Genomic DNA, 15000 nt, shown 5'->3' with positions numbered 1-15000 from the left:
GGGGCATGGTTTCTACAGCACAGAGGTGGGTGGTGTACTGGCGGGGCATGGTTTCTACAGCACAGAGGTGGGTGGTGTACTGGCGGGGCATGGTTTCTACAGCACAGAGGTGGGTGGTGTACTGGCGGGGCATGGTTTCTACAGCACAGAGGTGGGTGGTGTACTGGCGGGGCATGGTTTCTACAGCACAGAGGTGGGTGGTGTACTGGTGGGGCATGGTTTCTACAGCACAGAGGTGGGTGGTGTACTGGCGGGGCATGGTTTCTACAGCACAGAGGTGGGTGGTGGTGTACTGGCGGGGCATGGTTTCTACAGCGCAGAGGTGGGTGGTGTACTGGCGGGGCATGGTTTCTACAGCACAGAGGTGGGTGGTGTACTGGCGGGGCATGGTTTCTACAGCACAGAGGTGGGTGGTGTACTGGCGGGGCATGGTTTCTACAGCACAGAGGTGGGTGGTGTACTGGCGGGGCATGGTTTCTACAGCACAGAGGTGGGTGGTGTACTGGCGGGGCATGGTTTCTACAGCACAGAGGTGGGTGGTGTACTGGCGGGGCATGGTTTCTACAGCACAGAGGTGGGTGGTGTACTGGCGGGACATGGTTTCTACAGCACAGAGGTGGGTGGTGTACTGGCGGGGGGCATGGTTTCTACAGCACAGAGGTGGGTGGTGTACTGGCGGGGGGCATGGTTTCTAGGGGCATGATTGAGAGTGTTTTAGTAGATTGGTCGGTCAGCAGGAGTCGGATAGATGTCCGTGTGAATGTGTCAGCGCTCTAAGATCTGGTGAACAGCCACAAAGGCTGTACAATGAGAGAGGGATGAGCACGGACACTGGGGCAGTGTGTGTGCACATTCAAAGCAGCATTGTTGGAGTGCACCCCCACCTCCGCCCTTGACGACACGCTGGTGACTAGCTCAGAGACGCCCAGGCCTCACACACCAGCGACGGGGACTTTGTGCACAGTGAGTGGGGCCGCGGGCGGCCGTGGTCCCTGGGGTCTGTGAACCTCAGCTACTCCTATAACCTTCAGCTGGAAAACACACGACTGTCTGCTAGCTTATTATGGCACTGAAGTCAGTCTCTCCGCATCCTAAAGGGGACATGGAGGTCACGGTGCGATCACGTTGCACCTGCTTTTCGTCATCGGATTCGTCATAGGATCAAGATCAATTTGTTGCTCACTCGCACCCAGAGGCTGGACGGGGACAGGCCAGGGACAGCGAACAGGGACAGGCCAGGGACACGGACAGGCCAGGGGAGGGTTAAGCCCTAGTTACCAAGCCAGCCCTAATTGAGAATGATGGCACTTTTGTTCCTTTGAATGGCACCCACTCACTTGTCTCAAGTCACAAGAGGAGGTCTTGCTTTCAAAGCATTCGGTGGTCTCAAGTCCTTCCCATGCTGACTATGCAACCAGTGGTTCCCCCGGCCGATGCCCTTTATTATGATTAGAAAAGAGTTCAATCACTTTGGGACATTGGTGGAGGGAAAGGCGCGCTGGCAGAGCAGCAGTGCTGTGAAAGCCAGTAGTAGAAACATGTGCAGCAGTGCTGTGCTTGTTGCACTGCAGGATGACAGTGCAGTAGCAATTCCCATTCAGCATTTTGGAAGAAGTCTACTCTTGGAAAGAGAGGCCTGTGGCTGGGCTCTGATCAAATATCCATTTGATGAAATGTGAGTGTTAAGTTGGACTAAATATATGCTGCACACAGCAGAATATTCTACTGTATCTGTCAGGAATAGGGGAGTGTTGGTAAATGAGGTCAGTGCTCTTCCCCAGGGAGCATCCTTTCTCTGTTATCCAACCAGGGGGCCAGAGCGCCTGCAGGTGCCTGTGTGACACAGGGGGTCTGTGATAGTAAAGCCTGTGTGGTGGTGAGACCCAGGCTGAGGGCAGAGACCCAGCCTGCACTACCACCAACAGCTCCAGCCTCGTTTCCTTGGAGACCAGGGTCACTGGGAGGCGGAATTTCTACTGGGGAGCAGTGACCCTGATTTATGAATTCATTTAACTCTGTGACAAAACATGGGGCAACTATTTAACAGTGGATTTGCACAGACACTCATGGCACAGTCCTAACTAACAGCCATTACCTCCAACAGTACTTAGTTATCACTACCAACCAGCCATCACCTCAGGGCCCGAAATTAACTTTTTGACCCACCGGCCAGTGGCGGGTAGATGGAAAAAATCTACCCGCCAAGCATATTTCTTACCGGCCAAAAAAAATACGCATTTTTGTGTCACATAGGCTATATCCATATATATCAATTTTTTTCAGTACATTTCAAGTAGATAAGGTATTACGTTGAAGAATACACAATTAAATAAGAGGCCAGAGTAAAATTTGACGCAAATTATTTTAATATATTGATTGATGATTGATTAATCAATACATGTCAAGTCAATCTTATCAATACATGTCAAGTCAATCTTGAGCTTAAATTGTTGTAAAAAAAACAACGTCTCAGTGCACAGCGCACAACTTGTGCTACGGACCTTTCTCTCCCACTCACAGCTGGCACCTGCGTTAGCTCTCCTGCACTCGTTCTCGGCTCCGCTTCGGCTTTATTGGTGGGTAAGCATTTTGATTAATCTCCTCATCATACGAGCTCGGCAACAAGCGCGAGCGATTGATTCATTGATTGATTCGCCCGATGTAGGCTGTCAATTTAGCAGAGGTTAAGGGGCACTTTACACGAGGACGGTTTCCTATGGAAACGGGGAATTATTTTATCGTTAGTGCCTCCCGTTAAGACGGCGACGGCGAATTCGCGCTTAGGAAACAACACATTTTGGAACCACCCTCCAGAGTGGAACTTGTTTGAGACGCTTCCCGCTGAGCGGGGCTGAGGGCTCCATGTAATCGCTTTGGAACGGCACATTTCAGAAACTCTGACGTGCCTGCACACGCGACACACGCGATTACGCCATAGCCGTGCGCGAGTTGGCAACCAAATAAAACGTCAGTATGAATGAAGTTTGGCAACATTCAGAATTAAGCTACACTGCGGCCAACTTCAGTTACATGTTCAGAACGTTACTGCTGCGAGGAGCCGATGGCTGTACCCGGTCGGCATTTAACGTTAGTTACAAAAGCACGTCGACAGTGTTTTCTCACTGCCAGTAGCCTAACGACAGTAGGGTTTGACGTTTGACAGAGAGCACACTCAGCGCTCCCGGTCATCGCTGCTCGTTAAAGATTTCCAATAGGCGTTATTCTGATAAACTGGTCACATATATGTTACATTCTCACCCGACAAATATCAAAACTTTTAAACAGTTTGGGGTTTTTTTTAGCTTGAAAAAAGCTTTTTGGCAAGTCTAAATGACTGCGGAAGGCGGACTCTACTTCCGTGTTTAAAAACCGGAAAGACGATTACGAAATTACGTCATGCAGCAGCCTCCTTGTATGGGCAAAGAATAAGGTGATCACACTGCCACCTAGCGACCTGGCATGTACATTACGGCGTTTTAAAAATTCAACGGTGCTCATGTAAACAGGGAGAAGGTGTGAAGGAAAAGGTGTGAAGGAAACGCTATTGTGTCGTTTCTTTCAGAAACTGTCCTCGTGTAAAGGGCCCCTTAAAGACGCTTTTTACCTCCGCTAAATTGACGACTGCATTCCATTCCACTCCAGAGTCATGTTTGGTAGCCTATACGGGAGAGCCATGTGAAACAGTCTCACAAAGCACTCGTGTTAGCCAGCTGCGCACCAAAACACACATAACTATTATCTCCTCATATATACTGTATCATACGAGTGTCGGCAACAAGTTCATTGATTGATTCGCCCGACGTTAGGCTGTCAATTTACCTCCGCTAAATTGACGACTGCATTTCATTCCAGAGTCACGTTTGGTAGCCTATACGGGAGAGCCAGAATGGAACAGCCTCAGGAAGCACTCATGTTATACTACTGCACTGAACTAACGTTAGTTTCAGACTGCTTCCTTGTATATTGTGCGCTGGGATCAGCGCTCCCCAGCGCTCTCCCAGCGTTTAACAGTCGGAAAAAGACGCTAGGTGGACACAGGCGGCTACACACAGTTTTAATATTACATGACTACTATTTTGCGACCCGCCACGTGGCGGACAGATGCCAAATCTAACTCGCCAAACCTAAAATATGCCCGGGTGGCGGGCTCTAATTTCGGGCCCTGCATCACCTCCAACAGGACTTAGTTATCACTACCAACCAGCAATTACCTCCAACAGTACTTAGTTATCACTACCAACCAGCCATTACCTCCAACAGTATTTAGTTATCACTACCAACCAGCCATTACCTCCAACAGTATTTAGTTATCACTACCAACCAGCCATTACCTCCAACAGTATTTAGTTATCACTACCAACCAACCATTACCTCCAACAGTACTTAGTTATCACTACCAAACAGCAATTACCTCCAACAGTACTTAGTTATCACTACCAACCAGCCATTACCTCCAACAGTATTTAGTTATCACTACCAACCAGCCATTACCTCCAACAGTATTTAGTTATCACTACCAACCAGCCATTACCTCCAACAGTATTTAGTTATCACTACCAACCAGCCATTACCTCCAACAGTATTTAGTTATCACTACCAACCAGCCATTACCTCCAACAGTATTTAGTTATCACTACCAACCAGCCATTGCCTCCAACAGTATTTAGTTATCACTACCAACCAGCCATTACCTCCAACAGTAGTTATCACTACCAACCAGCCATTACCTCCAACAGTATTTAGTTATCACTACCAACCAGCCATTACCTCCAACAGTATTTAGTTATCACTACCAACCAGCCATTACCTCCAACAGTATTTAGTTATCACTACCAACCAGCCATTACCTCCAACAGGACTTAGTTATCACTACCAACCAGCCATTACCTCCAACAGGACTTAGTTATCACTACCAACCAGCCATTACCTCCAACAGTATTTAGTTATCACTACCAACCAGCCATTACCTCCAACAGTATTTAGTTATCACTACCAACCAGCCATTACCTCCAACAGGACTTAGTTATCACTACCAACCAGCCATTACCTCCAAAAGGACTTAGTTATCACTACCAACCAGCCATTACCTCCAACAGTATTTAGTTATCACTACCAACCAGCCATTACCTCCAACAGTATTTAGTTATCACTACCAACCAGCCATTACCTCCAACAGTATTTAGTTATCACTACCAACCAGCCATTACCTCCAACAGTACTTAGTTATCACTACCAACCAGCCATTACCTCCAAAAGGACTTAGTTATCACTACCAACCAGCCATTACCTCCAACAGTATTTAGTTATCACTACCAACCAGCCATTACCTCCAACAGTATTTAGTTATCACTACCAACCAGCCATTACCTCCAACAGTACTTAGTTATCACTACCAACCAGCCATTACCTCCAACAGTATTTAGTTATCACTACCAACCAGCCATTACCTCCAACAGTATTTAGTTATCACTACCAACCAGCCATTACCTCCAACAGTATTTAGTTATCACTACCAACCAGCCATTACCTCCAACAGTATTTAGTTATCACTACCAACCAGCCATTATCTCCAACAGTAGTTATCACTACCAACCAGCCATTACCTCCAACAGTATTTAGTTATCACTACCAACCAGCCATTACCTCCAACAGTAGTTATCACTACCAACCAGCCATCGCCTCCAACAGTAGTTATCACTACCAACCAGCCATTACCTCCAACACTATTTAGTTATCACTACCAACCAGCCATTACCTCCAACAGTATTTAGTTATCACTACCAACCAGCCATTACCTCCAACACTATTTAGTTATCACTACCAACCAGCCATTACCTCCAACAGTACTTAGTTATCACTACCAACCAGCCATTACCTCCAACAGTATTTAGTTATCACTACCAACCAGCCATTACCTCCAACAGTACTTAGTTATCACTACCAACCAGCCATTACCTCCAACAGTACTTAGTTATCACTACCAACCAGCCATTACCTCCAACAGGACTTAGTTATCACTACCAACCAGCCATTACCTCCAACAGTATTTAGTTATCACTACCAACCAGCCATTACCTCCAACAGTATTTAGTTATCACTACCAACCAGCCATTACCTCCAACAGTATTTAGTTATCACTACCAACCAGCCATTACCTCCAACAGTATTTAGTTATCACTACCAACCAGCCATTACCTCCAACAGTATTTAGTTATCACTACCAACCAGCCATTGCCTCCAAAAGGACTTAGTTATCACTACCAACCAGCCATTACCTCCAAAAGGACTTAGTTATCACTACCAACCAGCCATTACCTCCAACAGTATTTAGTTATCACTACCAACCAGCCATCGCCTCCAACAGTACTTAGTTATCACTACCAACCAACCATTACCTCCAACAGTACTTAGTTATCACTACCAACCAGCCATTACCTCCAACAGTATTTAGTTATCACTACCAACCAGCCATTACCTCCAACAGTATTTAGTTATCACTACCAACCAACCATTACCTCCAACAGTATTTAGTTATCACTACCAACCAACCATCACCTCCAACAGTACTTAGTTATCTCTACACCAGCCATTACTTCCAACAGTACTTAGTTAGATTGCATCTTACTCACACAGACAAGCTCCATCCTACTGCTTTACTGTAGGGTGGCGTGATACAGCACAATAAGCCTAGCTTTGCAGGCTCAGGTTGTGTTGCCCTTCACATGCTTGGACAGGTGTGTGTGATGCGTGTGTTTATACTCCCTGTTGTCTTCTGCAGGTGTTTGCCTTCGACCACTGTTTCTGGTCCATGGACGAGTCCAACGTTCCTAAGTATGCTGGTGAGTCATAAAGTGTTAATGTTGAAACTAATCCTCCCCTCATCACCAAAGAACTCAAAACAAGTCTCAGGTTTGTGAGGAACCTGCCAGGTGAGCTTAATGCTACAACTCTACTCTCATACTGTAAGGAAAGGCCCTCTTTGATAGAAAGCTGCCATTTTGCATTATGCAAAGCATTTTGTAAGATGATTTGCATTTTGAGTGAATAAAGTAAAATATGCAAACAGGTCAGTGTTATACAGTATATATATATATATATATATATATATATATATATATATATATATATATATATATATATATATATATATATATATACATACATACTATACATATATATATATCTATAGGCTCATAAATAAGAAATAAAAATATCAAGTGGTTCAGTACAATAGTACATACCTGAAACTGATGTGCATATTTATATTTTATACAACAAATGGCAATAATATTGATACCACAGATTGATCGTATTTTTTATTTAACCTTTATTTATCCAGGGAAGAACATTGAGAGCACGCTCTCTTTTTCAAGGACGCCCTGATTACAGTGTACATCACAATTAAAACAAGTTTACATTTTTTATTTTGCATATATGCAATTGGATATTATATTTCCCCTGCACCCACTCAAATGGTAAATGCTATTTCTTTAGCTACAGCTAACTTTCTCTAATGAGCGGTGCACAGCACAAAGGTTATAGCCACAGTATTTTCTAACGTCTATAGAAAAGGGTTTATTATCAGTACAAGGTAGATTTAAAGGTTATAGCCACAGTATTTTCTAACGTCTATAGAAAAGGGTTTATTATCAGTACAAGGTAGATTTAAAGGTTATAGCCACAGTATTTTCTAACGTCTATAGAAAAGGGTTTATTATCAGTACAAGGTAGATTTAAAGGTTATAGCCACAGTATTTTCTAACATCTATAGAAACAGGTTTATTATCAGTACAAGGTAGATTTAAAGGTTATAGCCACAGTATTTTCAGACATCTATAGAAAAGGGTTTATTATCAGTACAAGGTAGATTTAAAGGTTATAGCCACAGTATTTTCTAATGTCTATAGAAACGGGTTTATTATCAGTACAAGGTAGATTTAAAGGTTATAGCCACAGTATTTTCTAACGTCTATAGAAAAGGGTTTATTATCAGTACAAGGTAGATTTAAAGGTTATAGCCACAGTATTTTCTAACGTCTATAGAAAAGGGTTTATTATCAGTACAAGGTAGATTTAAAGGTTATAGCCACAGTATTTTCTAACGTCTATAGAAAAGGGTTTATTATCAGTACAAGGTAGATTTAAAGGTTATAGCCACAGTATTTTCTAACGTCTATAGAAAAGGGTTTATTATCAGTACAAGGTAGATTTAAAGGTTATAGCCACAGTATTTTCTAACGTCTATAGAAAAGGGTTTATTATCAGTACAAGGTAGATTTAAAGGTTATAGCCACAGTATTTTCTAACGTCTATAGAAAAGGGTTTATTATCAGTACAAGGTAGATTTAAAGGTTATAGCCACAGTATTTTCTAACGTCTATAGAAAAGGGTTTATTATCAGTACAAGGTAGATTTAATAGTCATTGTAGATATTGTGTTTATATCACTTCCATTTTGTGATGGAAATGAAATACTTGTGTTGTGTTTTGTGCTGAAGCGACAAGGCAATCTGCTCGCCAAAGGGCCTGGGCCACGGCTTTATTTAGCTCATTAAACAGCTGCCCCATTCACCAGGAGCATGACAGTGAGCAACACAAGAGATGTCTCTACACAGCCCAGCATTTTCCACACGACCAGACAGGAATCTGCCACTTTTCATCAATCTTCTCCCCTAACATATTTCTAGCCTTTGTCCATACATACATAATCACTTATTTCACTGTACTAACGCAGAGGGCTGCTAATCACACAGCTAATAGTTTTTCTGTTGACCATAATCTCCATGGTGACCAATTGTTTGTTTAAAAGGTCAAGAGGTGGTGTTCAAGTGCCTTGGAGAGGGAATACTTGAAAATGCATTCCAGGGATATAATGCCTGCATATTTGCCTATGGACAAACAGGTAACATTTACATTGACTCACTTGGTCTAAATCCATTCGATCATGCACACTTTTACAGATATTTACCAATGGTACTGGCCTGCATTATATGTTAAGTCTTTAAGTAGATCTGCAGGCCAGTCTTCAGAGGGCCATTCTATGGTAGCTTAGCTCTGTAGAAAGTACAAGAACAGGAAGTCTTGTATTTCTAATCACACTGGTGAATCACTCAAGTCACATCCTTCCTTGCCATGGAAGAAATTAGCTCCTTTATCCCATTTCCGGTTTGGGAGGGAAATCGACACACCTTAAAGGAGGACTTACCCCCTAGATATGTATTAAAACAGTGATTTGAAAATACCTATGGAAAAAACCAAGAAATGACATATGCTCTTGTCTATACTGGACTCTTTGGCTGTGTTCAAGTCAAGATTCTTTTTCGGAAATCGACGCCATTACAGTTTGCCTACTGCCTCAAAAATAATTTATTTGAGAGGGGCAATATCTTTATAAATATCAACAACTAGCCAACGCTGTTGGTCTGTATGGAAACAGAAAATCTGAAAATGGTTGAAAGTTATATCAATTTGGTAATTCAGTGGCGAACTAGAAATTTAATTATTTTTCTGCATGTATCTCTATGGCAGCGTCTCAAACTACGTTACGAGAGCAAAGTGACATGGGCTCGTTAACAGCAGCACACCCACAATAGGACAAACCTCTCGCTCTGGGGTAACACAATGCGAGATTTCTCCACGTAATTCCCTCGTCTAACTAGAGATAAACCGCGCAATGAAATCCGTTTTTAATTTGCGTTTTGGGGCTTTTCGTGATTCTTGTTGAAAGTTACAACACCTCTGATTTTTCCTCTCAGGGCGCAGGCAGAACAGGACAGAGCTCTTCTCCTCCTCGGAGCACACACACACAGACAGAGCCAGTTGCTCTGCTCTGCTGACTTTCATTTCCTGAGAAGTTGGCGTTGCTTGTACACAGTGATGATATTATATTAGCCGATATGTTTAGAGAAGCTTTGTCACGTTGTCACGTCGTAGTATAGCGTTATACCTTACATTCCCGCTAAACTGCGACGAGATTTGTTTGCTGAAATGTCAGACTGTTGAAAGCCCCCGCCTCTCACTGCTGCTGTGTGCTGCTGCTGCTGCGGGTGCATGAGCGAGCAGACTCTCCCGTTTGACTGGCCGAGAGAAAGTGCTTCCAAGTCGGACTGATAGCCGTGGAAATGTCAGACTGTGCACAGAGAGCCCAGCTGCTGCTGCGCGCGCATGAGGTTTTACAGTACGACTCTCTCCCGCCTGCCTGGGCTGGAGACAGTGCTTACAACTCGGACTGATAATATAAACATCATCATTCGAGCTTATCCAGGTAATATATTAATAAAGTAGTGACACATTCAGCGGGAAACTAACTATAATTAAGACATGTGCCAACTTTGACGACGTTTGGTTCAGTATTTTAAGAGCAAACTTCAATAGGAATAGGCTTGGAGTTCTGAGGAGCCGAAAGGGTACAGGGGGGGTAGGGGAGTAATTATCTTGAAATCCCATAGTCTTTGGGTCACCGTGACGTCACGACGTGTCAAATATCCCATTCATTTGAGAAAAGAAAAAAAAACAGTGTTTGACCCTAAGAGGGCGCTTATGCCAGGTATGCTGCTGAAAAATTATACAAATGGTAAAATGGCAACAGTTTGGTGTCAAATGTGGAAATTTTGACCAGAATTCTTCACACATCACCCCCAAAGTCATATATATTGGTTAAAAGCTGAAAAAAAGTGTTTTGGAGGTAAGTCCTCCTTTAATCAACACTTTGAAGAGAAGAGCATTGAGTCTTCTCTTCCACAGGGACAACATATTCCAATCAACTGTCACCGGATGTATGAGATAGTGTTTCTGTTTGTTTGTTTGTTTTTTAAGCAGCACTTAAGTCACGAAGACCAACCAACTTTGTCTGCAGACACCACCTACATCATATACATTTGGGATTATATGGTCAAGATAGGCATTTTTCTGTAATTAGGCTGTAAAAATCTGTCAGTATGCAAAAAAGGTGATTCAAATATCCCCCTATACTCTGATTTTCCCCTTTAAAAAGTCGATACTGTACTACAGTGTCACATACATATTCGGTATATGCTCATTCCAATGCTTCATTGAAGCTATAGCATGCTCAAACCCAAGCTGCCATTTACAAATCTGCCCCATTACGTCATGACATTACATGACATTACTGTGCATCATGACACGACATGACATGACACCAAATGGAAAATCTATAATATAGATTTTCCATATTACATATTCCAAGAGTCTTGTCCACCATTGTATACACATGTCCCTGTAATTTCCCTGTAATCCCTGTAATGGCATTTGTTCATATATCTTTGGAAACATTGGGATGTTGTCTACAATTTAAAATCATGTTTTGTGGGTTTGAGCAAAGCTTGGCTGCACACTCTGTCACTCTGGTATGTCCCTCTAGGTTCAGGCAAGTCCTTTTCCATGATGGGGGGTGGGGACCAGCCAGGCCTGATCCCTCGGCTGTGCTCCTCCATGTTTGAGAGGGTCCACAGAGAGTCGAACGAGGCCCATTCTTTCAAGGTGGAGGTGTCCTACATGGAGATCTACAACGAGAAGGTCCGTGACCTGCTGGATCCCAAGGGGTAAGTCTGCTGTATGAAGCTGGCTGAATTTCACTGAGCTAATGCTTTGGTCTTGTGGTATACTTCTGGGCCAGGGTTCAAAACAGTGCTTACACAAGCTGCACTATGTGCTCAGGCTGTGGTGTGATGTTCTCACCCATCCATACAGCACCAGACAACCTCCAGTCAGCTGTCACTCTGTGTTTGGTTTTCATCTCTGTTTATAGCTCTGTTGTGTCTAGTTGCATGAATGGGGATGGCGATATAACGATGTGAGGAGGAAGCTCAACCCAGTTATTTCCTGGCCAGCATCATCCTCTGACACTGCTGCATTCTTCGCCTCTATGGTCCCATGTGGGTTGGCAGGCAGACTGCAGGGGAGGGCGAGCTGTGAAAGAGTGTGTTTCAGGGACATCTGTTAGTGAAGCTGAGAGTCAGTGCAGCCTCAGCCTGTGAGGGGAGCCCTCAGTGCAGCCTCAGCCTGTGAGGGGAGCCCCAGAGAGCCACTACAGTGCAGCCTCAGCCTGTGAGGGGAGCCCCAGAGAGCCACTACAGTGCAGTGCTCTGTGCGCTGCAGATGTCTGAAGATGCAGCCAGACCCATTGCGATGCCGACTTCCTCTCGCTTACATAACCAGCTTCACACTCTCTTGATCTCTCTCTGCCCCTGTGTGACTTCAGGACTATAGGTCGATTGTAGTGTATGTGTGAGTGGGCCTCCTGGTAGTGCAGCGGTAGATCCCCTTGCCTCCCAACACGAGGGTTGCAGGTTTGAGCCCTCGTCTTACCCACTGGTGAAAGTGGGCCGGAACCGTCCGGTGCGCAGTTCCGGTAAGACTTTTGGTGCCTGAACGCCGTTGGGGGAAGACATGCAGCTGCCTGTCAATCAAAATCCGATTGCTGCAGAGTGCAGTCGATCCATAATTTCCAACAAGGAAATGCATGGCTGACGTTATGTCATTAGGGTAATAAACAACAGTCTCTCTCATAAATTGCTTCTAAATTGTTCTGTGTTTTAGACCTGGCTGTCAGTGGTTTTTAATCCGTGCTGTGTAGGCTGATTTGCGCTTCCAGCACGCAGCTCCTGAATGCCGCTGAGGCTGCTGCACTGGGCTGTGTCAAGTCTAGTCTCGCTTGCGGCTTGCCTCCGCTCCGCCAAACAGTTCCCCCAGGATTGTTCAGTATGCAGGATCCTACACATTGTAGGATACATTTTGAGATATTTTATTTTACTAATAATCTGTTCATTAATTTATCTGCCCACTGTTCTGACAATTCAAAGACAGAGACTGTTTGACTGTTGATGAATTTAGTTGTAAATGTTATTCTAATTTAATTAAAACAGTTGAGGGCCAGAGGGAGGAAGAGGAGACTCAACAAGAAGCAGCAGGTCCCTCCTCAGAAGAAAGAACAGGCGATGGGGGTGGGAGGAGAACAATATGAAACGATGAAGGTTGGGGTAGTAGCCTATAGTTCCTGCAAGAAATTCAAACCACTTTCACCCCTGGTCTCACCCCTCGTTTAGTCGGACTCTGACGTCCATACAGGCACGTTTGGACTAGGGATGGGAATTTCGACTAATTTCCCCGCCGACTAGTCTCAAATTGTATTTGCGACTAGTCGACTAGTCTATAAGCAAGAAAACTCGCAATTTAATATACATATTAAATAAAAAGTTTAAAATGCAAATGTTTTGTGTATTTAGGAGCTATTTTAGCCCAAACATTCAGTACAAGCTGTTAATTTAAATTCTATTGATGTAACAACAACTGACTGAATAAAGGTGAACAAATTAAAGAGAAATACATTTCTGATACGTTTGCCAATGCAATGCATGGCATTTATTATGAATAATGTTGTAGGACGGAGTTCCAGCGTGTCTTGCATGATTGTGTAAGCTATTTTTATGAAGGTGCTATATAATTTATGTTTACGTTCTAGACAGCCAGTGCACTGTTAGTTTCTTAAAACAGACGAGTTGGCTTCCGCAATTTTCCGCATACCGTCTGTAATTCGTGGGGGAGAAGCATGCGCCAACCGGAATGGGAAGCAGAAAGGCGCTCATTAGTCCAATCAGAATTTTTTTAAGGCGGGTCTTCGCTCATTAGTCCAATCAGAATTTTTTCCCGTGGACACACGTGTCGTGATTGGTCGGATTCCGTCGAACTTCCACGCACACACACACACACACACACACACGTCTGTGAACCACCATCATTGATTATTATTATTATCATCATATAAAGATTTTGGTTGTTTGAAGCCAGATTCATATAGGAATATCTCATTTTAAATTAACATTAGGATTAGACGGTTGTGACGTCAGTATTCAGTCTTAACAATCATATATTTTCTCCTTTTCTCACTCACTCCTATGTCACCACCTGCTCTCCCTGCAGGGTTTGAGATTAAACTTTTTTTTTTATCACCAGCCAATATGGCTGCTAGATTTTAAAGTTACAAGCCAATTAATTTCAACTAGCCAAAATGTTTTTCTTGAAATAAACCAGAATATGAGTGCCACTGGGTTTTACAGCAGGGATATTCAACTAAATTGTTCAGGGGGCCACATTGTCAGAAACCTAAGGGACCGGGTGCCGGACCGTTCCCCGAGCTATTAATCCCATTATATGTACACTTGACACAATGCGCCACCACATTTTCGCAGCCGCGCTGGAACTATTATTAAGTAGGGGGTGCTGTAAGGAATGGAATCTCGGCAGCGTCGAAGAAAATGTTATGTTTTTTGGACTTTTATCCATATTTAGAAGAATATTTAATTTTAAATTAACATTAGGATTATACTGTTGTGATGTCATTATTCAGTATCTTCTCCTTTTCTATTATTAGTATTAGTATTAGTATTAAATACTGAGTATCTCATGAAAAACTATTAATATTGCATCTTTTGTGTTTAGCTCCGTCTCACAGCATTGTAACATTGTAGTGCAGCAAGAAAGGAAAACTACTGTAAACATTTGAACCATATTTCTTGTTTAGAACCTATAGCTAGCAACATCGCCATCTCCTGAAAAACATTAATATTGCACCTTTCTTGTGGCTACATCACAGCATCTACTGAAAAACATTTATAGTGGATCTGACTTGTTTAGTTCACTTTAGATTCACATCACATCTGAAAAACAACCAGTCGAGTGTAATAAGTAAATGAGGTTTAATTGAAAAAATAAAATAAAATAAAATAAATATTTTTGGGGTGGGGTGGTGGGGACTGAAATGTACCCGGGCTCGGGCGGTTCCGCGACTTATGGGGTAAAATAGAGAACGTAGCCTACTACTTTGAGCCGGTACACAGCAAGCAAGCGAGTATCCACTGTTAGCCAGGTCAGATAACGTTATTGTCGACAATGACGAGCATTTTCTTGTAAAACATAGCTGGACTCCAACAAAGAAAGCTTCAGATAGTTTTCTCTCCTCCGAGTTGCGCTCGAGCCACTAACG

The 15000-nt window shown here is 43.4% G+C and overlaps 1 protein-coding gene across 1 annotated transcript in view; it reads left to right on the top strand.

Annotated features, from left to right (window-relative positions):
* kif13a (kinesin family member 13A) overlaps positions 1 to 15000 on the top strand; it is a 103620-nt gene that overhangs the window by 38087 nt on the left and 50533 nt on the right. The window contains exons 4-6 of the mRNA XM_083649968.1: positions 6779 to 6839; positions 8809 to 8901; positions 11380 to 11560. Coding sequence (XP_083506094.1) covers positions 6779 to 6839; positions 8809 to 8901; positions 11380 to 11560 — 335 coding nt within the window. The remainder of the gene's footprint in view (positions 1 to 6778; positions 6840 to 8808; positions 8902 to 11379; positions 11561 to 15000) is intronic.

This window comes from Poromitra crassiceps, assembly GCF_964638095.1.
Source record: "Poromitra crassiceps genome assembly, chromosome: 1".
Lineage (NCBI taxonomy): Eukaryota > Metazoa > Chordata > Actinopteri > Beryciformes > Melamphaidae > Poromitra > Poromitra crassiceps.
This window is presented reverse-complemented; position numbering and strand designations above follow the sequence as displayed.